This window comes from Conger conger, chromosome 5 (assembly GCF_963514075.1).
Source record: "Conger conger chromosome 5, fConCon1.1, whole genome shotgun sequence".
NCBI lineage: Eukaryota > Metazoa > Chordata > Actinopteri > Anguilliformes > Congridae > Conger > Conger conger.
In genome coordinates this window covers 26,618,159-26,643,993 of record NC_083764.1, presented here as the reverse complement: position 1 = coordinate 26,643,993, position 25,835 = coordinate 26,618,159, and the positions used below count along the sequence as shown (strand labels likewise).

Sequence of the window (25,835 nt, the reverse complement as noted above, 5' to 3'; positions counted from 1 at the left end):
CTTCCTCCCCAATCACTAGTTACTTTCTAAATGTCTGGTCTAAACGCAGCCAGTAGTTCTTATGCTTAAGGACAAGTTCCGGATTGACAGCTGTGTGCGTTCTCTGGTCACGAATCAGGTGGGTAGGAGGAAAAAAACACCAAGCCCTCCATCTGTCCGCGCCTCCCTGTTTGTGTTTTTATTAAATCACGCATTGTCCTACTCCCTCACTCTGCCTTGTAAAGACAATAGGTCTTAGTTTTGCATATTCTTAAAGCGCTGGAGCATTGTGCAACAGTAAGAAACCACAGCCTGCACATTCAACAGCAATACACCCTGCAATAACCGGAGAACTAACGCTTTAGGAAGGTGAGTGCGGAATGTTTTTTGCGGCAGAATTGAAATTGAATGAGAGCAAAAAGTACTATTACAAATGTGTTGGACGTGCAAGTCATAGCCACTGTACGAGGTGAAATAAGGGTAGGCTTTTGATCAGCAGTGTTGTTAAAGCAAGTAATTCATTGATCAAAACAAGAAATGTGAAATTCTAGCGAAAAAAATCATGTAGAAGTGGAATTACTCCAACACTTGTTATCATATAAAATGATATATGTTACTTAAAAAAATCCTTTTATTAGCCAAAGCAAAGCTTGTGGTAATTTATGATCTACATAATTATTTGCGCATTCTGGCGGTAAAAAGGTACCACTGTAGTGGCCACTCACTAGCAGGACAGTGTGTTTCAGTGGTTTAGACTTCACTGCGATCTAGCCCTTGTTAACGTTACTATGCAACTACATTACCCATGTTCCTTAGCGGTAATCAAGTTCAGGAAGTGTTGCGAGAGAGTGTGCGTGAGTTGTCAGTTTTGAATGAGACGTTGAATGAGACGTTTATTTTCTCCGTCCACAAAAAGCCTCCTTTGCACCTTTTTGTTCCCAGACTACATTGGTGACCCCGATTTTCTTTGGACATTTCCAGAGTTTACTGAACAGGCAGCAACATGGCTACAAACGCAGTTTCTCTCAAATTACCTGAGTTTTGGGAGCAGAATGCTAACGCTTGGTTTGCTCAGGCTGAAGCGCAGTTTGCATTGAGGGGGATTACGACGGACAGCACCAAGTACTACTATGTGGTGGCGGCTCTTTCCAACTCAACTGCGGGGAGGGTGGTGAGTCTTATTGAAAATCCACCAGCAGATGACAAATATGGTGCCTTGAAAGCCCACCTTAAAGAGATGTTTGGACTGTCCGAGTCTGAGCATGCTCGCCAGCTCCTTTCCCTCCCTGGGCTCGGTGACTCCAAGCCCTCTGAACTAATGGACCACATGCTGGCTCTGCTCGGTGACCACCAGCCATGTTTCCTTTTTAAGGAGCTTTTCCTGCAACAGCTCCCTGGCCACATTCGTTTAGCCGTGACCAATTCTGTCAAGACTGACTATCGCCAGTTGGCCAGGGAGGCGGATACATTTTTCTCGGCCGGGAAGAAATGTTTTGCAGTGACGTCCACCACCATCACCACCGCCGCTGTTGATGAATGCGTGCCCCAACCTCTCTCCGTCTCCGCCACTGCTGTGGCCCGCCGGGTGAAGACATCAGGGTTGTGTTTTTGCCACGCCAAATTCGGTACCAAAGCCAAGAAATGCCTGCCTCCATGCAACTTCAGTGTGTCGGGAAACGCACTGGCCGGCACTCGCTTGCAGCTGTGAGTGTCGGCCATCCTGCAGGCTTGCTGTACGTCACCGACTCCCTCTCCGGTCGCAGGTTTCTGTGCGATACAGGCGCCCAGGTGAGCGTGCTTCCTGCATCAGTTGTGGACTTACGTCTGGCGAAACAAAGCCCCGCCCTCGAGGCTGCCAATGGCAGCGCTATCCCTACTTTTGGTACCCGCACTGTGACGTTGTGTTTTGCTGACCAGCGTTTCACCTGGGATTTTGTTCTGGCCAAGGTGTCTACTCCCCTCCTAGGTGCTGACTTTCTATGTGCCAACAGTCTCCTAGTGGATGTGGGGAACCGTCGGCTCATCAACGCTGAGACGTTCGGCTCGCTACCGTGTGAGCGCAGTGATGCGGCCGCGATGAAGCTGTCCAGCGCCGTCTCACCTGCTGATGTCTTCTCCCCCCTCCTGTTGGAGTTCTCGGACATCACGACACCTACGTTTTCGTCCACTGCCACGAAACGCAGTGTAGAGCATCACATCTCCACGGATGGCCCGTCTGTGCATGCCAGGGCCCGCCGCCTCGACCCACACAAGCTCGCCATCGCGAAGGATGAGTTCGCCTCCATGGAGAAGCTCGGCATCATCCGGCGTTCCGACAGTCCTTGGGCCTCGCCCCTCCATCTCGTTCCCAAGTCCAATGGTGGCTGGCGTCCCTGCGGCGACTACCGGTGCCTTAATGGCGCTACCACACCTGACCGCTACCCCGTCCCCCACATTCAAGACTTTTCAGCCCACCTGGCTGGAGCAGCCATTTTTTCTAAAGTGGATCTTGTAAGGGGCTATCACCAGGTGCCAGTCAGCCCACAGGACATCCCCAAAACGGTGGTCATAACTCCATTGGGGCTTTTTGAGTTTTTACGGATGTCGTTTGGCCTCAAGAATGCCGCACAGACCTTCCAGCGGTTGATGGACGTGGTGCTGCGCGACTTGTCGTTCGTCTTTGTTTACCTAGACGACATCCTGGTCGCCAGCAAATCCCAGGCAGAGCACCTATCACACCTCCGTCTCCTCTTTGATCATCAATCCAAGTGCCAGTTTGGGCTGCCTTCCTTGGACTTCCTTGGCCACCACATCACCCCCGCCGGGGCGATCCCACTGCCGTCCAAAGTAGAGGCCGTCCAACAGCTTGCACGCCCTACCACAGTCAAGGCTCTACAGGAGTTCCTGGGGATGGTAAATTTTTACCACCGCTTTGTCCCCCAGGCTGCTCATCTGATGCACCCCCTGCACGAGGCCCTCAAGGCGAAGACCCCCAAACATACCATCGCCTGGTCTGATGACATGCTAAAGGCATTCGCGGATACCAAGGCAACCCTCGCCGGTGCAACTATGCTGGCTCACCCTGTGCCTGGTGCTTCCGTGGCCTTGACGACTGATGCCTCAGACTATGCCGTCGGTGCCGTTTTTGAGCAGCTGATTGAGGGGGTCTGGCAGCCCCTGGCATTTTTCAGCCGACAGCTCCTTCCCAGTGAGCGTAAATACAGCACTTTCGACCTTGAGCTGCTCGGCCTGTACTTAGCGGTCAGGCATTTCCGTTTCCTGCTCGAGGCTCGCCCGTTCACCGTTTTTGTGGACCACAAACCGCTCGTTTTTGCCATGGCCAAGGTGTCAGAGCCGTGGTCTGCCAGGCAGCAGCACCATCTGGCTTTCATTTCGGAATTCACCACGGATATTCGACATGTGGCTGGTAAAGACAACCCCGTGGCTGACTGCCTCTCTCGTGCCGCCATCGGAACAGTCCACCTTGGCATCGACTACACTCGCATGGCTGCAGATCAAGCCTCGGACCCTGGCATCCAAGCATACAGGACGGCGGTTTCTGGCCTCAAGTTGGCAGATGTCCCCTTCGACGACGGTGGCACAACGCTGCTTTGTGATGTTTCCATGGCGCAACCGCGCCCAGTGGTTCCGCAGGCGTGGCAAAGACTGGTTTTCGATGCCGTGCATGGCCTGTCGCATCCGGGCAGGAAACCGTTGCAGCGCCTCATGGCAGCGAGGTTCGTCTGGCACGGGATGAAGTCGGACGTGGGGAGTTGGGTGAGGACCTGTGTGGCATGCCAGCGGGCCAAGGTCCATCATCACGTGAAGGCCCTGCTGGAGCGGTTCACCGTACCTGAACGGCGTTTCGACCACGTCAACGTGGATCTGGTGGGCCCCCTGCCCTCCTCCAGGGGCTACACTCACCTCCTGACGATGGTGGATCGAATGACCTGGTGGCCGGAGGCCGTTCCGCTGTCCGCAACTACTGCTGCTGAGGTAGCTCGTGCCTTTGTCGGCACCTGGGTCGCCCGTTTCGGGGTCCCCTCCGACCTTTCCTCTGATCGGGGGGCCCAGTTCACTTCCCAGTGGACTTCCGTCACCCAGCAGTTGGGGGTCTCTCTCCACCGCACCACGGCTTATCACCCGCAAGACAACAGCCTATGTGAACACTTTCACCGGTCTATGAAGGCGGCCCTTAAGGCTAGCCTCCAGGACGATGGCTGGGTCAACAGACTCCCTTGGGTGATGCTTGGACTCCGCACCGCACCCAAAGAAGACCTTCTCTCGTCCTCTGCCGAGCTGGTATACAGCCAGCCTCTCCGAGTCCCGGGGGATTTCTTTCCCTGCACTACAGCCCCTTGGTCAGCACCAGAGCAGCGGGGCGCTCTACTGGACAGGGCCAAGTCTTTGCTGCCAGTCCCTACTGCATACCATGGAGTTCCCCAGGTGCGTGTCCCGCCTGATCTGCAGGCGTCGGAGTATGTGTTTGTCCGTCACGACGCCCATCGGGGGCCGCTGCGACCGCCCTATGATGGACCGTACCGGGTTCTGGAGCCTGGCGACAAAAGCTTTGTCATTGATGTGGGTGGTGGGGCTGAACGCATCTCGGTGGACCGCCTCAAACCTGCTCACCTGGACTTGGACCGCCCCGTTGTGGTGGCCCAGCCTCCTCGTCGCGGTCGGCCCCCTGGTAGGTCGTCCCCGTCACCGAGCCTGGCTCCTGCGGACCCCTCGCCCTGCCCTCGGGTACCAGTTCGTCACTTGCCTGCTGTTCCTCTCCTGCCCCGCCCCCCTGTGCCTGCTGGGGAGCCCCGGAGTCGTTTCGGACGGGTCGTTAGGGTCCCGGGTCGTTTTTTGGGGCCAGTGCTTGTGAACTCTGGGGGGACATGTGTAGTGGCCACTCACTAGCAGGACAGTGTGTTTCAGTGGTTTAGACTTCACTGCGATCTAGCCCTTGTTAATGTTACTATGCAACTACATTACCCATGTTCCTTAGCGGTAATCACGTTCAGGAAGTGTTGCGAGAGAGTGTGCGTGAGTTGTCAGTTTTGAATGAGAGAGTGCAATAAACAACACGTTTATTTTCTCCGTCCACAAAAAGCCTCCTTTGCACCTTTTTGTTCCCATACTCCTACACGACAATAAAAAAAAGTATGGTCTACACACCAGCACCAGCCTACTGTAGCGATTGTTTTTATTTTATTTTCATAGGTATGGCGAAATTTCAATCCACAAGGGACGCGTTTGTATTTGCTTTCGTCAGGTATAATTTAATCCAGTATTGTGGTAAAACTGTTTTGATGCATTTATAATAATATAATATAAATGTTATGATAGCCTATTGAAGCTCAAGTTAGTAGTAGCCCTTATTTCTTTTAACTTTCTTTTATTAAGCTGTCTCGGAGTGTTTGTGTGATTTTGCACCGTAAATTGTTATATTATTATAGTGTTATGGTAGCCTATCAATACATAAATATAAAATTCTGCCTGTAAGATACTGTATCTACAGTCAGGTTCAGGTTTGTTGGCACCCTTGATACATCTGCACAAAAATACTGTAAACGAAAAATAAAAGTTATTGACATACACTTTATTTTTCAACTTGTGCAATGTACTGTGCTTTCGTGATGATGGAATCCTCCAAAGTTCATTTTTGAGATAGAAATGTATTTCCCCAAAAAACAGGTTTCATAATTATTGGCACCCGTGGTTTAATACTATGAGACTTTTCCTGTTATTTGTCATGAGGTTAGAGGGAATCTTGACCATTCTTCCATGCAGAACTTTTCAGAATCATTAACATTGGGTTTGCTAGTCCTCAGTTCAAACCAGTTTTTTGAAGGGATTTAAGTCTGGAGACTGAGATGAGCATTGCAGAACATGGTTGTTGTTTTGTGGATTTTGATTTATATTTGCTGCTGGACAATCTACCTACGACTAAGTCTCCGCATCCTAGCAGAGACAGAGATTTTCTGGCAAAATTTGCTTGTACTTTGTTGAATTCATTGGCAGCCACTCAATAGGGCCACATCGGGCGCTGCCCCACCCCAATCTGTCAGTGGGAAAACCCAGGCCCCCAGTGTTCGAAATGAGCTCTGACGCTCGTTTGTACCCACTGGCCGGTTGCAGTACTGCAGTTCATGCCACAAAGGCAAGATTGCCATAGGTTTACATTGCAAAGCATGTCCCTACACTGGCCAAATAAAACTGTTTATTTAAGGACACATTTGGCTTCTGACATATATCTAAGCTATGCTAATTGTGTAACACCTGGGTCCCTTGGTACATACAGCGCATGCTTAAAACGAGAGCGTCTCTGAGAGTACAGTGCTTCTGTACAAATGAGCCACTGGTTGGCACACTACAATATGCTGTGACATGACACAATATTCACCAACAAGTCAGCTCATTCTGCAGTTTGAAGCCATTCACACTGAGCACATGCCAAGCCGTTCGTTATTTGACTTACCGTAACTAGTTATCCATTTATCCCCTTTTCCTAGCTGCCCATTTTCCCTAGCTAGCTGCCCATATGATTCAACTTGTTAACATAAATTACTTAGCTAGCTACCCTACAACCAAATTAGTTGCACTAAAAAGCCAGCTAGTTAACTAGCTATCGGCCTAAAACTCAGCTGTCTAGGAAAGGAAAGGAAACCAAAATCATCAACCCACTGAGGGCTGGATTCAAAATCACACCAAAAATCAAAGTAAAAAATGTAAATCCAACTTTATCACGGCAACTCATAATGTGACTCAGTAGTGTGTATGGCTCCCACGTGCCTGTACGCACTCCCGACAATGTCTGGGCATGCTCCTGATGAGTCAGCGGATGGTGTCCTGGGGGATCTCCTCCCAGGCCTGGATCAGGACATCAGTGAGCACCTGGACAGTCTGTGGTGGTACTTGGCAGCGCCGGACGCACCGATACATAACGTCCCATAGGTGCTGAATTGGATTTAGGTCAGGGGAACGTGAGGGCCAGTCAATGGCATCAATGCCTTCCTCATCCAGAAACAGCCTACACACTCTGGCCACATGAGGCCAGGCATTGTCCTGCACTAGGAGGAACCCAGGGTCAACTGCACCAGCGTAAGGTCTGACAACCAGTCATTTCATCCCGGTACCTAACAGTAGTCAGGGTACCGTTGGCTATGACATGGAGGTTTGTGCGACCGTCCAAGGATATGCCTCCCCAGACCATCGCTGACCCACCGCCAAACTGGTCATGCTGGATGATGTTACAAGCAGCAAAACATTCACCATGGCGTCTCCAGACTCTTTCACACCTGTCACGTGCTCAGTGTGAACCTGCTCTCATCTGTGAAGAGAACAGGGCGCCAATGGCGGACCTGCCAATTCTGGTGGTCTCTCGTGAATGCCAGTTGAGCTGCACGGTGCTGGGCTGTGAGCACAGGTCCCACTAGAGGACGTCGGGCCCTCATGCCACCCTCATGGAGTCTGTTTCTGGCAGTTTGGTCAGAAACATGCACACCAGTAGCCTGCTGGAGGTCATTTTGTAGGACTCTGGCAGTGCTCCTCCTGTTCCTTCTCACACAAAGGAGCAGATACCGGTCCTGCTGCTGGGTTGATGCCCTTCTACAGCCCTGTCCAGCTGTCCTTGTGTAACGGCCGGTCTCCTGGTATCTCCTCCATGCTCTTGAGACTGTGCTGGGAGACACAGCAAACCTTCTTGCGACTGCATGTATGGATGTGCCATCCTGGAGGAGCTGGACTACCTGTGCAACCTGATTGGACTGCAGGTACTGGCTCATGCTACCAGTAGTGACAGGGAAACTAACAGAACATAAAACTAGAGAAGAATCAGTCAGGAAGGATAAGGAGAGAGCAATTGTCTGTGGCCACCATATGCAAAACCATTTTGAGGTTGTCTTGCTTTTGCATCTCCATTGCACCTGTTGTCACTTTCATTTGCACAAAAGCAGGTGAAATTGATTCAAAATCAGTTGTGCTTCCTAAATGGACAGATTGATATCCCTGAAGTTCAACTGACTTTGTGTTACACTATGATGATTAAGTGTTCCCTTAATTTTTTTGAGCAGTGTAGCAGTGTAGCAGTGTACTCACACGTCACCCCCCTGCTTACTTCCCTCCACTGGCTGCCTGTCATGGCTCGCATCAAATTCAAAACATTGGTGCTAGCCTTCCAAGCAGTTAAGGGGTCTTCCCCAGCTTATCTGCAAAAAATCATCAGACCCTACACCCCTGCCAGACCTCTTCGTTCAGCCTCCACAGGCCGCTTGGCACCTCCCCCTCTCAGAACCTCCACCTCACGCTCACGACTACTGTCTGTTCTGGCTCCACGGTGGTGGAACGAACTCCCCGTTGAGGTCAGAACTATAGAATCTCTCCCCACCTTCAAGCGCAAGCTGAAGACACACCTCTTCAAACAGCACCTCTCCGCATCCCTCCCTACCTCCCTGTGAACCTTAATTGTTGTCTCTGTGACTTGTGTATCGGTATTTTAGTTGGCTAGGTAAGCAGTGTTTGGATAGTTAACTTTGGTGACTTTTGCTCTGTTTGTTTGTTTGTTCAAAAAAAATGGCCCTTGTCCTTATCTTTGTTGTACAGGTAGCAGTTGAAATTGTACTTACCTCTAGGGTCTTTCAGCGAACTTATCCCTGGTTATGGGTATGCACTTTGTTGTACGTCGCTCTAGATAAGAGCGTCTGCCAAATGCCAATAATGTAATGTAATGTAATGTAGTTAGAAGGCACACAATTTAACTAGTTAGTTAGGTGGCATTTATTTGCGGGTCGTCTGTGTGAAAGGGGTATAAGATAAAGGGGTAGCTAGCTACAGTAGGTTGAATAAATGTTAAAACAGCATGTCATAGTCATGATGCTTAAACCAAAATGACTGGCTAGCTAACTATTAGTTCAAAACTACTATTAGTTCAAAACATGGGATGCTGTGGCTGTGGGAATAAAAACCTCATTGAGAGCTTATTAGCTAGCCCAAATGAACCTGTGTGCTAAATGCACATTGTGGTGTTGTAACACACTAACACACTGTTTAGTGGTTATCATTTAATATTGTTGTTTATACTGTATGTAAAATTGTCTAATCTTTAACTAATCTGATTATAATTGTGGACAAATGTGTTATATTCACTTGATAGAGCTTAACAAAAATCCATACAGAGGTAATATTAAAGGGAATAAAAGTACTGAAATTGCTTCTTTTTTAAGCCATGCCCAATTCTGTATTTCTGGATCTAAACTTTTTTCTCAATGGAGAAAATTGATTGGGACTCTACAATGACGTATTTTTGTAGGCCAACTTGGACAATATCAACAATGATTGTTTCAAAAGATAATCTTCAAAAATGAGAGCCACGTATAAAACTTTTGAAGCATAAATGCAGTAGATAATAGTAAAAAGCTCACGTCATGCTAAACGGAACTACTATAAACCGTCGCATTTACCACAAAGACTCATGTAGCTCAGGTGCTGTGCGACAACCGTTCCAGTTTCATATAGCCATTTGCTAGCAACTGCCTTTTAAACAAGTGTTCCCTCTGAAAGCTAGTTAACTGTCGCTGAATTAGCTGCAAGAATAGAAAAAACCTGAAAAGGTCCATAACCCTGCATTGCTCCAGAGTAGGATAAAAGCTTTGGATAAAAGCGTCAGCCAAATTACATATAATGTAATGTAAAAAAGAATTACTTGTCTCTCTCCCAAGCAACAATGCAATATAATACAACAGAACTTTATTTATCCTACATGGACAATTTTACCCTACCAACTTTGCCCCCGTGTGGTTGAGTCCTCGGTGTACCAAATTATTGTTGCGTTTATATTTACACAATCCCAAAAACTGCAACACAATAGGGGGTTGCTGCAGCAGTGAAGTTCCCCCCTTAGATCTTTTTTTTCTTCTGTTAGTGGTCAACCATCCCACCTTAATATGAAAACTGATATTGACTGGGCACCATCATAATAACTTTTAATGGATGCCATTTAATCGAGGTTTGACCTGTGTTTGAACAGGGTTGCTATCGGTTGCTACAGCCTCTTGTCCTCCAACACAGCCGAGAATCACCTTGTCAAGGAAATTGTCATGTGATTAAGAACGATCCACGAGATCCGACGAGACTACAGGACCATAGTCAGCTTGCATGTTTTCCTTTTTCAACTATTATATATCATTATTCTTTTAAGTTAAGTTTTGAGAACTTCTGCGCATTTATTTTGGAATGGTCATGGTGCCACTACCACTTGCCTCCATTTCCCAGAAGCTGGACTTGGGGTGTAGCCCTATAGTGACTGATGTAGGCCTGAGGCTGTCTGTTTCCTCAGGATGACAGGAGTGATGAACAGTCCTGAAGCTGACATGGAGGACTTCAACCCTGGGGACCAGGACATCCACTTTCAGGTGAGTTTACTAACACATAACCACCAGTTAAATAAATGCAGCTAATTGACTGTATACACCAACTCTGGTTCACATGTAGATTTGACCACAGTATAATTTTCATATACTGGCATAAGAACGGTCTTTGACTGTCATTCCTGAGCTTATCACAAAATGGAGCCAAAATATCATAAAATGGTAAAATTGTTATGGAAGTTGGCATGCAGTCCAGACACACTGCACCATAGCATTCTTTTCCATAGATAACCCTGGCAATGCAGCACTAAGAGCAAGCACCTTCTGAGGATAAAATTAATAAACAACCAAATCAACACCTCTCTAAAATAATAAAAACTTTATAGAATATTACACTGCATTAGTTTGGGTAAATATAAATTACAGTGACAGTTCACTAATCAGCTGAGCTTAGTTAGCCAGTCAGCTAGCTAGCTAGCTAGTTAGTTAGTTAGTCAGTCAGCTAACTAGTTAGCCAGTAAGCTAGCTAGTTAGTTAGTCAGTCAGTCAGCTAACTTGTTAGTTCGTTAATCAGTTAGTAACAGTCACTTAGTTAATCAGTTAGTCAGACCGTCAGTTAGTTAGTTAAGCTAGCTAGCGCCGAAGCTAACGCTAACTAGCGCGACGAAGCTAACGCAAGCTAGCGCAACGAAGCTAACGAAAGCTAGCACCGAAGCTAACGTCAAACAAATCGCTGTATCTTGAAAACTATGCCTCACATTAAAAAAAAAATCATTTTGAGTGAACCGAGACTTCATATGATGAACATGAATATGAACAGTTTTATCTATAATATGTCAAGGTACTGAGAAAATTGAAGGAGTAGCGGCAGTTTGTGTGTACAACTTTGTGTAAATGTTTAACTGCGTGCCGAACAAATCCATGTATCTTCAAAAGTATAAGTCAGATCTAATTTATTTTTGTATTTTGAGCGACCCAAGACTTCAATGGCGATTCCGATCTATGAGATGTGTCTGTAGGATTTAAAATGCAGGAGCGGTGACAGTTTATAAATCACCATATTGTGCCTACTTTACGCGGCAGTTGACGCTTCAGATAACATTGGAGTCAATGAGAGCTGGATCCGGCACTCTCTGCACTTTTGGGCGATTTATTAAAAAACCGTGAGTCCTATCTCAATGGAAGTAACATTGAATGAGAGAGGACAAGTTTCTCTACATTTTGATGTATAAATTGTTGTTGTAGAGTAGAAGCTGTGGGAGTAAGATGAGAATGTCTTGAATATTTTTGATAAAATTTAGAAGGGCTGAATGCTAGAGTGGGTGATGTCACAGAGTGGGTGATGTCACCGCACTCTAAAGCCACGCAATACACACCCATTATAAAATCTGAAAATCTCAAAAATTTCATAAAACATAAACTGTGATTTTGTAAAAACCGTAGAAGATATCAAAAAGTGTCTTTAGACCAACACAGTTCAAAGTCTTGTGACCCGTTTAAACCTTTAATCACGTTTCTGCGACAAAGTATAACGACGTGGTGTGGCTCCAAAGAGGGGTGGGTTTGATCAATTTGTGAGATTTTTTTTTACGAATTCTCATTCATTCCTATGGGCAAAAATCGGTCGGTTTTTCGGATTTTGGAAGAAAACGAGATGTCGCAGACTTGAGAAAAGTCTTTCCCATCGATTCCCGTCTATTCCGGTCGTTTTGATATATATCTTGCCTGGGATTTCTCAAAGCTGTGGGAGGAGTAGCATGCCGAACTTTTGAAGGAAGAAAATTAAATAAAATTAAATAAAATTATGAAGTATGGCTGAGAATAATAAGGTGTGTGCTTTTGCACTACAAAGCTCTACAGAGCTTTGTATTGCAATGCGCAGCACACAATTATGAAGTATGGCTGAGAATAATAAGGTGTGTGCTTTTGCACTACAAAGCTCTACAGAGCTTTGTATTGCAATGCGCAGCACACAATTAAATAAAATTATGAAGTATGGCTGAGAATAATAAGGTGTGTGCTTTTGCACTACAAAGCTCTACAGAGCTTTGTATTGCAATGCGCAGCACACAATTAAATAAAATTAAATAAAATTATGAAGTATGGCTGAGAATATTAAGGTGTGTGCTTTTGCACTACAAAGCTCTGCTTTGTATTGTAATGCGCAGCACACAATTAAATAAAATTATGAAGTATGGCTGAGAATAATAAGGTGTGTGCTTTTGCACTACAAAGCTCTACAGAGCTTTGTATTGCAATGCGCAGCACACAATTAAATAAAATTATGAAGTATGGCTGAGAATAATAAGGTGTGTGCTTTTGCACTACAAAGCTCTACAGAGCTTTGTATTGCAATGCGCAGCACACAATTAAATAAAATTATGAAGTATGGCTGAGAATAATAAGGTGTGTGCTTTTGCACTACAAAGCTCTACAGAGCTTTGTATTGCAATGCGCAGCACACAATTAAAATGATGAAGTATGGCTGAGAATAATAAGGTGTGTGCTTTTGCACTACAAAGCTCTGCTTTGTATTGCAATGCGCAGCACACAATTAAAATTCTGAAGTATGGCTGAGAATAATAAGGTGTGTGCTTTTGCACTACAAAGCTCTGCTTTGTATTGCAATGCGCAGCACACAATTACTAAAACTCTATATAGTGTTCACATACATTGAACCAAGCATGCCATCACTTCTGTGGTTCAAAAACAGAAAAAATGTTGTGTGGAGTGAGTAGTGACTGCACAGTCCAGCTGGTGGACTGCAAAGTTAGAGTTAGTTGGACTTGGAAGGGAGTGTGCAACTTTATACACTCTACTCAACTAGCATGGGATGGATCTGCTGATATAATTAGGTATTCCATTTTGCGAGATAAGAGAAATGGGCAAAGAACTGGAGGGAAAAAAGAACTCCAAACCAACCAGAATGGGCTTCAGTCATAATAGATCCCTATTGCCCTATTAAGTGACTGAAATTGAAATTGAGCAATGCAATAAACATATAACAACATATTCAGACAATAAGCACAAACAAGTCATTTGTGAAAACATACTAGGGGAAAAAAGATGCAAACTGAAAATGCTCAAAGGTAGAACCAGCATTCACATTTGGACATTGCACTAAGAGATATTTGTTTACACTCTTAGGAATGAACTAGGTAAGTGCTCTTTTTGTTTTTGTTTGTGGCTTCTTGTATCTTTGTCCTCATGGTAACAGTGTGTAATGATCAAATAATGGATGCAAGGAGTTGTCAATAATTTTATGGGCAAGGTTAAGAATGTACTCATCAGACAATGCGGTTATGCTTTCTAGGGAAGATCCTCCAGTGATCTTATGACCCATTGTCATGATTTTGTTCATTAGATTTTTGTTTTGGAGAGAGGGGCCACCCCCCCAGCACTATATACAGAATGTGCAGATACTTTTAATGAAGGTTCTAAAAGAAAAGAATCACATTGCTGTTGCCTTAAAAATACAGACTTTGTTTTACTTTAGAGCAGGGGTGGCCAACCTGGTCCTGGTGAGCCACAGGGACTACTGTTTTTGTTGTTTCCCAGGACTAATCGATCCATTAAAGCAGTCCATTGCACAGTTAACTCGGCTCATCTGGTTTCTTGGGGCTAAAGTGTTTTTTGTTGTTCAGGTGAAAACAAAAACCAGCAGACCCTGCGGCTCCAGGACCAGGGTTGGCCACCTCTGCTTTAGAGTATCTGGCACTGGTGTTAGATTTCCATGTTAACTTGTTATCAATAATGGTGCCAAGATACTTGTACTCTTCAACAATTTCAATGTCAATGTTATTCAGGCATATAGGGGAGACTGTGGGTCTGTAATGGCTGGGAAATTGTTAAATAACCACACATTATCTCAGAGGGAAATATCCACTACACATCCATAAAATATCTATTCAAAGTAATGTCAATAACTATAATAACTCACATTTCAAAGACATAAATTCTGTATACTGTAAACAATGTCAGGATTGAATGGGTGTGGTCTGGACTGCCTCCCTCCCTCCCTCCTCAACTCCTCCCAAAATGTACCACCCACAATAAATTGTTTTGGACATGGAGGGAGATTGGGAGAAGGATAAGGTCAGTTGGGGAATTAAGAGTTGAAAAATAACAAGATGCAAACAGCACACAGAAAGGGACCCCGATCAGGATTCAAACCTGGGACACCATTGTTGTGAGGCAACAGTGATATCCACTGAACCACCGTGCTGCCAGATAGCTCAGCTTCGACCAATCTGGCCCCTCTCCTCTGACCTCTCTCATTAACAAGGTGTTTTTGCCCACAGAACTTCTGCTGACCTGATGTTTTTTGTTTTTTGCACTGTTCTCTGTAAGCACTAGAAACTGTTGTGCATAAAAGATCTGCAGTTTCTGAGATACTCAAACCACCCTGGTGTCTGGTACCAACAATCATTCCCCGGTCAAAGTCACAATATCACGATTTTTCCTCATTCTTATAGTTCATGTGAACATTAACTGAAGTTCATGACCCAGATCGACATGATTTCATGCATTGCAGTGGCTGATTAGATAATCACATGAATAAGTAGGTGTACAGGTGTTCCTAATAAAGTGCTCAGTGAGTGTACAATGAGACTAAAACATTTATTGGCTATTAGGTCAGGGAATTCTTGATGTCATCAAGGACGATGCCCCAGTAGCTCAGAGTCTGGTAATAAATTGAACTCCAGCCATTCAATCCCCACTTTGGAATAGATGGATATGTAAGCCAGTCATAAGTAACATTTGGTCTCATGCGCTGGTCAGCTTGCTGACTTCCCCCTCCTGGAGCATACATTGTTAGCCCCCACCGTTGGCACACATGCCTGTGGGGGAGAGCTAGAGAAGGATTCTTAGAGGCGCCTTCTTGGGCCCTGGGGGCCCCCTTTTCTCACATTCCAGAACAGGAATATTGGAGATGGTATAAAGATGTTTCATGATAATCCCAGGTCAGAATATAGTGATGTTTGGTGTTATTCTGATTGGTTCAGTGCGACTGGTGTAATGGTCTAGTTTTTGTAACAGTCTACCATTGATATCATAACCATTCAGGAGCTGAGGGGAAACTGGGCAAAAGCTGTCTCTGTAGAAGCCATGTGTTTTAGCCCCCTGTCTGGTGGGCCTGGCTGTAAATTATAGATGGGTGACTCACTTTTAGGGTCAAGAACTAAGGCCTGGATTTCGGAGATAAGGAGAAGAAACCAAACAGTCTGGGATGTCTCCTTTCCTTTCATTCACCCAAATCAGGTTTATCCCAAAGGTATATTACCATGAGAGGCACAAAGACATATTTACAGCATAATGCAGTTATCATGAAAACTCCCAACTACAGCATTCATAAATAGGATGGGGCGGCCTGTAGCCTAGTGGTTAAGGTCAGGAAGGGCTGCCATTTGTGAGGGGCCTGAGAGCTGGGGTTTCAATGTTGTTTAGACTACCTGTTGGGGAGTTAAGATGTATGAGTGGTCCAAGGCCAGTTGGGTCATGGGAAAAGAAGCCTCCCGAACATTGGTGACCTCCCTGTGACCCCATACCTGGTCACTTCCAAGGGGGAAGACTCCGGACAATGCCACAGTGCCCTCATTTGGGCACTGCTGTCATTACGGTGACTGCTCTCTTGGATTAAATATTCAAAACTGCTATTAAGATAGTAAATAGACCCGGTAACACCTTGAAAACATTGCTCATGTGATCCTTGTATTATTGCATTAAGTCTTATGTAATGGTAACAGGAATTGCATGTAAAATGGATAATCAGGAGGGAAGTTTCATGATAACTGCAACATAATAAAACATAAGGGTAATCTGTTTGGTATGGATGTGATCTGATAAAATCAAGGAATCGGATGAGATACATTTCATACCAAATGGAATTTAATAAACTATAGTTTCAGTATCCCAAGGGAAAACCTACACGTCCTCTCTTGGTAATCATCTCATTTTCCTTACTCAACAACCCCCAACGGTGGGGGTCTAAATTCCAGATTTGACCACCCCTCCAGGTTGATTTATGGCACTGCCGCCTGGTTTCAAACGTATGATTTGGCATAAAAGCAAGGGAGACAGACCAATCTGGGAAGATCGTATTCGACTTCCCACACAACATGTCTTGTGTATGTATTGCAAGTGGTGTTGTTGGAGGTGTAGGCCTTACCTCCTCATCACCTCTTCTAGGGGTTGGGCCTAGGGGGTTTGGTCTTTGTATTGATTCAGGGCCTCTTGTGTTCGGATTTAAGGGTGTGAAGGGTAGTAGGGATTCTAATTGCCTATTCACTGTGTCAGGTAAAGGTTGTGGATATGTTAATCCGTCGTTTGGATCAGCAGGGGGAGGATTAGATGGAGGGGGTGGTGGGGGTGGTGGTAGTACGGGTATTACTCTAGGTTTAGGTAGTATTGGAGGTTTAGGGTGAGGTCGCCCTGTAGGCCCTAATGCCGCTGGTAGCAGCCCTGGATATGGAGTCCCTGGCCTTACCAAGGCCCCAGGCTGCAATCTGCTGGGGCCTAGCTGAGGATCCTCCTCCCACTCATCTCCAACGGGGTCAAATTCTTGTGCTCCTACTACGGTGCTGGTAGGATTTATGTGGCTCCTCCTTTCTTGTATGAGTGAATGCCAAGGAATCCCCTCCCAACCAGGGGGGTGTCCTGACCAATCAGGAAGAGGCGCCGAAGGGGCTATTCCATCCCAGTCTTCAAGGTTTTCTATGAGCCCTGTCATAGAAATCAAGGAGTCCCTCCTCCGGCCTCCAGCCCTTCTAGAATCGCCTGGCCCTCCTAGGCCTGGATAGGCCATATCCCAGATTTCATTTAACAGTTTTCTTTCTATTTTATCTGTCGGTTCAGTGCCTTTTTCAAAGTACTCAGCTTGCATTGCATATTGAGAAGGCATACGATATGGTTTACAGCCTCGATACAACCTCCCCATTTCATCCTCAGCGCGATTCCATATTATCAGGAACACCGGAGAACCGATGGAATTGACATTGATAGCCTGAGCCACTCCCATTAATGCCTCTAAGCTGTCTTTAATACTGCCACCGAAATTCCCACTTCCTGCTAAGGTTGTGGCTACTATTCCCCCATCTCCAATTGTCTCTGAAGCCCGTATTAATCTCATATAGTAACTGTACAACAGTGCCTTCGATCTAGTAGGGTGTTGCCCATAAGGGGGCACATGACTCAAAATTGCAGTTATATTTGGACCTAATTGAACGGGATGTACATCTGCTGCTTGGGAGATTATTACCTTACGCGCCGTATCCTGTTGAGCCAACAGTAATCTACGTTCATACCATCCTCCCCTTTGATCATGCCCATCTAATATTCTACTAATTGCCCATGACACACCTGCTCCAGCACTCTGGCCAAGGTTGCATGGATCTGCTAAGTGCAGCGGCCAAGGAAAAGGCCTCTGCACTTCATGGAACAGTGATTCCACCGCTCCGAAATATATTTCTATATGGGGGTCTGGCATATCACTGACAGCCATTTTCCCACCTATTTATAAATTGATATTTATACTATTACTTTATTAGAATCTACTGTCCTATACAGTTTTCTAATATTGTAACTTATTCTAAATTACTTCGATTCCTTTTGAGTTCGAGTATTTACGGTTTCACTACTTAGGTGTCCAGCACCTTTCTCTTCAGTGCCAGTAATCAACTCGAGACCCTCGAGTAGGAATCCACTCGGACAATGCCTCAATAGGCCGTGAGCAATTCTCTGCTGCTCGTGCCCCACGTTGGGCGCCAAAATTGTCGTGAGCCACGGACCCCTTGCCGAGCTCAGACCTCACGTTCCCACGAGCAGTACCTCACCATGAGGTGTCTCGGGGACGAAATCAAGTACTCCGAACGTCCTGGAGCCCTGGTAAGTTCTACTGAACTTCCAGCCCAGTCTCGAAGTGAAGGGTGTGATGCAAATCTGGTAATCGATGTCCTGTATTCAATGTATTTCCTCTAAAGACTCTTTGTCACATATGATTATAGTAAGATATATTTTATTATAATCAATCAAAAGAATAGAGTTGTACAGATTACAGTGTACATATCATCTTTTGCAGTTTGCTAATCACATGCAAGTTACATATACATCTCCCTCCTAGCCGGTCTCCCAGCGTGCGCCATCAAGCCCCTCCAGCTGGTCCAGAATGCTGCAGCCCGCTTGATCACCAGTCAGCCCAGGTCGGCTCATGTCACCCCGCTTCTCATTGGCCTCCACTGGCTTCCTATTGCCGCACGCATCCGATTCAAGGCCCTAGTGTTGGCATTTCAGGCTGCTAAGGGGACTGCCCCACATTACATACAATCCCTGATCACTCCCTACTCCCCAGCTAGACCACTCCGGTCTGCCAGCTCTGGTCGCCTTACGATTCCCTCTCTACGGGCACCTGGCGGTCGAGCTGCACGTTCACGCCTGTTTTCCGTTCTGGTTCCTCAGTGGTGGAATGACTTGCCTACCACTGTCAGGACAGCAGAATCCCTCCCCCTATTTCGACGCAGACTCAAAACACACCTCTTCAAACTCTACCTTAGTCCCCCCTCCTGATTTACCCCGCCCCCCCCTTCTGATACCCCTATCCCTGTCTAACCCCCCCCCCAAAAAAAAAAAAAAAAAAAAAAAAAAAAAAAATATTGCACTTATATGACGACTATATGTTTAGAACAGCAGTCCAGGTGTATTTTTCTAGTTCTGGATGTGATGCTTTGACTTGTGGTAGAACCTATGCACTTGTAAGTCGCTTTGGATTAAAAGCGTCTGCCAAATGAATAAAATGTAAATGTAAAATAAATATACCCCTCTTAGCTCTTTCTAAATTACCTTTCCACCACGATGTTTAAAAATCAAGGTACACCCTTCCTATATCCATCCTCTTTGGCCTTAGCCTTATCCTATAGCTCCCCCTTCTTGACGTTTAAAAAGAAACTATTCCTATAATATTATATTTATCTAAATATGATAATTTCTCTACATTTTTCTACTTTATATAGTACCCTAATAAAAAATAAAAGATATATAAAAGTAAACTTATAATATGTTACTTTTCCTACTTCTACAAATAATACCACTCCAGCTTGGTTATAATTGTTCTGCGTGGATCTTTCTTCACCAGCTCGTAGATATCTTCTGAAGCCAAATTCTGGGATCCTGCTCTAAGGTCTAAAAACTTATCCCTTATATATCTTTTTTGCATACAAAAGTGTACCTTTTTTGATAAGAAATGCCCCCATTATGTCAAGCGGGAAGACATTTATCTTTTATATAACCTGTTTTTCAATGACCATATTAATTATTTCTGTTTTTCCAATTGTCATTTTCTCATACCTCCAAAGAACCGTCTCCAATATTTTATTTCATGGGCCCCTCTGGTTTGGGAATTTCCCCCATCTTAATATATGAGTGGAAAAACACTAGCCCTTATGTTGTTTTTAATGAACCTATTCATCACTGGTGTCTGTGTCAGTTTCATAATCTCTCCTTGACTTCCTCCAAACTTTGATTTCATGTAAGCCAGACGTTAAAGCCTGCCACCATCCCAACACCCTCTTTAGGTGCCCCTTTTTGTGGCGCCTTAAGGGGTCTACAAAGGTCATCCAGCTAATAGCTGAGTGTAATTCATCATTCAACTCCTCTATAGTCAGTCCTTTAAATCTATTCGATAAATTATTTGTGTTATCCTCAGAGAGGCCCGTGAAGCCTCTTAATTTTCTCTCGGTATTGACGTCCATGCCATTTTCCTTATCTCTTTTACATTTTTCAATCTCCTCCTGCTCTTTGATTTCCCAATTATTTTCATTGTCTTTCTCATCCTGTTTTTTTTAACCAGGCCTCGTGCTCCTCCCCTGTAGGAGCCAGCCCACACGTGTCAACCAAGTATGTTATCACATCTATCGTCTCCTTGAATGCAAAACTCCCTGGGTCCCCAATTTTCCATTCTGCGTGTTCAGCCCCTTCCATGGTCATGCTAGAACACATTCTACGCATGGCCTCAGTCAGGCCTTTAGCCTTGCTCTCTAAAACCCTGAATCTAAGTCCTCTGACTTCAGACTCCTCAGTATCCATATACGGTTGTACATTTATTTTATACCATATACTTTTCCTCTTACGGGAGCTTTTACTCCTACCCCATTGGCGTGTGCGAGGGGTTAACAATGCATTCCTGCTTAACCCATCTTCTGATCATCAGGAGGGCCTAGGGCCGGGTCCTCGACAGTATGTATGTATGTATGTATGTGTAGCAGTGGAAGATCGTATTCGACTTCCCACACAGCATATTGTACGGGTATGTAAGTATCAGGGAGATCGCACTCGATTTCCCACACTGTGCATACTTTGTATATGTGTGTAGCAAAAGCAGGCTGGGTAAGATTTCACTCTATTCTATTTATCTTTAATTTGTCTATTGACTGTAATTGACTGTTTTATTCTACGCTAACTGCCTACCCGTCTGGAAATAAATTATTTTGTTTGTAACTTGCGTGATCTCCATGACTCTAATTCATCTTGTACCTTTTCAGCCTAAATTACAACTGAATATTGAGGGAGACAATGGGGACCAAGTACTGACCGATCGGCAGTCCCTTGGTACAGGTGATAGTTCTAAGCTGTGAGGCCAGCAAGTTTCTGCCAACGTAAAGGGTCGGCTATGCACGGCTCTTATGGTTTGACGTGAAGGGAACTCCTGGGCGTTACGGCGCCGGTTCCTGTCAAATTATCTCTAAGGAGCCCAGTTAATGCTACGCCGACCTGGGCTCGCAACTATCATGACAGTGTTGCATGTATTGTGTTGACTGGACCCTCAGCCTCTGAGTTCTACACCGAACTGAGATATTCAGCAATAATGTTAAATCGCAAGAACATATATTGAGTAATAGTGGCGCAGGTACGAGTCGAGTGTAATCACTCCCGAGGTTCGCGTAAATTCCAAACCCAAATTTCTAAATTATATATCTTAAATGGAGTCAGATAAACGAGTGGAACGAGAGTAACCACTAAGCTTTCAAAACGGCCCCGTTTACGAACGGAGAATATTAGGAATATTACTGATCTGTTTCAGGCCAGTTGTAAGCGGGATATGGGGCAGGTCAATCCATATCCGACCCGTGGCAACAGACCCAGTATATTCCTAAACATAATTGTGCTCTGTTCGTGTGCTGAGTTTGATAATTAAAATTTTTTCATTCACTTCTAAACAGCCAGGAAAGAACACGTCGTCCCTTCACCTCCAGCTATTCCCTCATTGGTCTAGCTGTGCAGGTTCTACAGATATGTTTAGACTGATACTTGATATCGCAATCCATTTTATTACTCTAATTTTGATTATGCTTAATACATCACGTCATTAAATGTAGTTTCAGTCATTCACAGTCACAGTCATTCACCTTTACAGTCACTTTAATCTTGGTATCTATCATGTGCAGCTTTGGGAGGCTTTGTCCCATGAGCCTTTGTTTTTCATCATTGCGGATCCCTGCTGAGTGCTGTGAGCGACATCCTTCTATGTGTCCAGATCTACCCAGATTCCCATGAGAGGTACCCCAAGTTGTCTAAACGGCTGCCGTCCATCGTGGTGGAGCCCACTGATGACAGCAAGGTAGAGAGCGGAGAACTACGGTGGCCCCCAAAAGACCAGAGTGCAACCGACAACCCCAGAAATGCCCTGTCTGCTGCTGAGCCCCAGGCAGCAGGTGAGTCTCACCTGTGCATGAGAACAGAGAGGGCATGGCCTGTGGGGGCAGATTACAGCAGGGTGCAGACCAAAACTGGAAAGGTTTAAGACTCACGCATGGTTTTTACTTCTATCATCGAGACCACAGTGAAACTGTACACAGTCAGTCGTTTTGCTTGCTTCGGTTGTCCATCGTGTTCAGTGAGTTTTTGTGTTACTATAGGGTCTATGGAAACCACATAGTTTGTTGCAATTAGGACGTGTAGTTTGTGAAGCAGCTGTGTTTCTCCTCTAGGACCTCCTTTGTCTGGCCTCAGTCTTTTCTTTTTCATTGTGATATACCGCTTCATGGCAGCACTGTCTCTAGCCAGATTGGTCTATGGCACAACATTTAAGGTTTGAATGTGGCATTCCATATCATATCGCCTTTTCCCCCCAGCAGAGCCCTGACCTTGATGTTGCTGCCCATATGGGACCTGGCAGGTGGTCCTCAGGCATTCAAATTATGTGGCTAACTCAGCATAACTGATCCTGCAATATCATATCCTCCATCCGCTTGCAGCTAATTTTTGCAATTATTTCCGTACATGCTGAATTGCAGAATTGCTAGGGGTTTGTCCTTGATGAAGAAGGTGGGTATAGTAGATCTCCACGAGCATAGGACCTCTGTCTTAGAGATGTTGAGTCTCATCCTGCTGTAGGACTGCTTTCACATTTGCATTCTACTTCTGGAGTATGTGCCACAATTGCAGAGTCAACTGCATATTGTAGTTCCAAGGTGTGCACAGACCTTGTGGCAGCCTGAAGTCTGCAGATGTTGAACAGGGTCCCATCTGGTCTAAAATCCACAGCCGCTCAATTTTTGCCTTCCATTGTGAAACAGCTGGGTCACACAAAAAATCTAAAAAGAACAGGTGCACACATCCCTGCCTGACACCAGTGCAGATTCTGAAAAGCTCCATGTGGCCACCATGTGTCTTTATGGAACTTCTCCAGGCAGCCAAACTTGAGTAGGACATCCCACAGAAGTTCTGTCTTGACTGTGTCAAAGGCTTTCGACAGGTCAACAAATGCCATGAAGAGATATTGAAGCTGTTCCTGGCACTCTTGAAGTTGGTGAATACCATGTCCACTGTGCTTCCGTCTTTCCTGAAGCCACATTGTGATTCTGGTACCAGGTTTTCAGTCAGACTCTGTATTTGTCTGTGCAGTATCAGCTTGGCTAAGACTTTTCCAGTAATGGACATGAGAGATATCCCCCTGCTGTTGCTGCAGTTGGACTTATCCGTTGCATTTATTAATGGTTATAATATTATTGTCCTGCTATTGCTGGTTTACAGCTTCACGTTCCCATATATCAGTGATGAGGCAATATAAAGCTAGTGTGGAAGTAGCCATCCTTCCTCAAGATCTCCTGGTGCTTCCTCTGACTATGACCAATGAATTAGGCTACTACCTCATAAACCTTTTAGCTGAAACAGGTGCATTTGGAATCAACAGCTCTCTGATTTCATAAGCAAATCACTGTCTTGTAGCTGCTCTGCAGTGGAGCAATGGAAACATGACAGGATCATCAGTCAGCAGTTCAGTCATATCTTGCATGACATGCAGAGGTGGAAATGAGACTGTACTGTCACTCAGATTTTGGACAAAAACATGCGGTGGTCTGTGTCCTACATGGCATGAGTGATAAAAGTACCTGAGATATCAGAGTGCCTCACTATAATATAGTCTAGCAGGTGACCATGTTTGAAGCGAGAAGTTCTTAAGCCGAAATAGTGAGCTATTGATGGCCAAGTTATGCTCTGCACAGAGAATAAGTAATCTCATGCCATTCTCATTGACTTCCAATGACATGCCTGTTCAACACCCCACTCCATATAATATTGCTTAGCCGCATCCTGCCATTGAAGTCTCCTAGCAAGATGATCTCATCTTTGCTGGAGATTTGCCTCTTCCAAAGATGGAAGAGTGAGTATATAGTATACGCACAAAGAAGAGTGGCATAGCAACCTTTTGCCAAAGGGATACAGATAGACATAAGTCTTTCACTTCTGTGGGTGTTTCCACAAGACTGGGCAAGGAGGAACTACTTATTGCATTCCCAACACCATTCTGATGCTGCCCTACTGGCGGATGTCCTTTCCAAAAAAAGCATATCCTTCTCCCCCATCTTTGAGGGATCCTTCACCCAGGAATCTGGTCTCACTCTCTGTGGAGAGGTATGTGCAGAAGGACCTGGTTAGGAATATTTGGATAGAATACAAAAATCAGGACCCTGTCCAAACCAAATCTGTCTCCTTGAAAATGGTCCTGTCCACACCCTATCACAGATACATATGTACCTATGCCTGATCAATATTTCTCTCCATCCATCTGTCTGTATCGCTGTATCTCTTTTTTTCTGCTTGTGTGGACATCTGTCTGTCTCCCTATTTACCTGTCTGTCCATCTGCCTGTTCTACTCAGAAGAGGAGCAACAGTGGGACAGCGGATTGGCAGAATGTGCTGTAGGTGGAGACTCCGACTAAGTCCTGAGGCCAGAAGTGATCCAGCTTTCACTGTGAGTGTGTTCCGACAGCCAGGAACACACAGAAAGGATCTGCTAACACTTAACCTGCACACCTGTGAGAAAGCTTCTCTCCCTTTCCTCTTGATGGACCCTAGGCTACATATTCTGGAATTTCATTTTAAAATTGATGTGCGTGTGTATGGAAATGGGTACTTTTAAAAGATGAGGATTGTCTAAAAATGAAATTTTTGCATGTACTGTATGATATGTAACCTGTGTAGTATTGTCATTTGCAATATAGAATACAAGTCTGTTATTTTTGTTTGTTTTTGTTTCACAGTGCAGGGTGTGGCCATGTGTGTCAGCATTGCCAGATGCCAAAAAACTGATAATCGTACAAAGACTCCAGAATGATTGTATTTCAGGGCAAACTATCATACATTCAGACTGCAGCGCACCCACTACTTCTCCTTACTTATCATTTTTCTTTGTATTTATTTATTTTACAACTGGACATTGTGTAAAACTAAAGTATATTCTTAATGGGGAGGGGTCTCACAGGATGTGATAGGATCATTTATGGCAGTAAATGTTTAAAGTAAAATACATTACTGACTTAGAAAATGTAAGATGAATAACCAGGCTGGATCCAAATCAGCTCCGTACCATTTTCCTATTATGAAAAAAATGTCGAAACTATCATACAAATACAATAATTATCGTACCTCTGGCAATGCTGGTGTGTGTATTGCAGTCTGTATTGTACTACACATAGGTATTGATGTTGAATAGAGAATAGATGTTGTTTTTACATCCCTCACTGGGACAAAAGGGACAACTGTATAACAACATCTTCAACACATCTTCTTTCACTGTATAGATGCCAACAATTGCACAGATATATGTCTCAATGCAGTTGGCTTTGTGTTGTAAATGTTGCTAGATCAGTTTCATGTTAAAGAACCTGCTGAGAACCATTCTCTGATTGAGCTGGATGAACACTTAGAATAATTGATTTCAGGACTACAGTTAAATGAGGGAACAGCCCCAGAACTACACCCAATGTTTTGCACCCACCTGACTGAAGCATTGCGGCTATTTTTTGTAGTACATTACACTCGTAGTATTATTATTATTATTTAATTTGTGGACATTTCATCTTATCTAATGTGTATGGTCATAGATTCCTGCTAGAATCAAAAACTTAGCAATAATTGCATTTTTGTGGCATGCTGGCTACATTTTAGAAACACAGCAGTTCTAATTGCATTATAAATCTAATTCCCTGCACAGGTTCTGTGCATGGATTTGACTCACTTTTAATGAG

The 25,835-nt window shown here is 44.9% G+C and overlaps 1 protein-coding gene across 2 annotated transcripts; it reads left to right on the top strand.

Annotated features, from left to right (window-relative positions):
* Positions 1–210: 210 nt before the first annotated feature.
* On the top strand, positions 211–24,688 carry LOC133129599 (protein LBH-like). 2 transcript variants are annotated; one of them, XM_061243792.1, is made up of 4 exons: positions 211–348; positions 10,283–10,358; positions 21,838–22,015; positions 24,469–24,688. In XM_061243792.1, the coding sequence occupies exons 2-4, from the start codon at positions 10,284–10,286 to the stop codon at positions 24,525–24,527; spliced, it is 312 nt and encodes a 103-aa protein (XP_061099776.1). In that variant the 5' UTR covers positions 211–348; position 10,283; the 3' UTR covers positions 24,528–24,688. The 2 variants fall into 2 exon arrangements, with proteins under 2 accessions (XP_061099776.1, XP_061099775.1); XM_061243791.1 differs by having other exon boundaries at positions 24,466–24,688.
* The last annotated feature ends 1,147 nt before the right edge of the window (positions 24,689–25,835 follow it).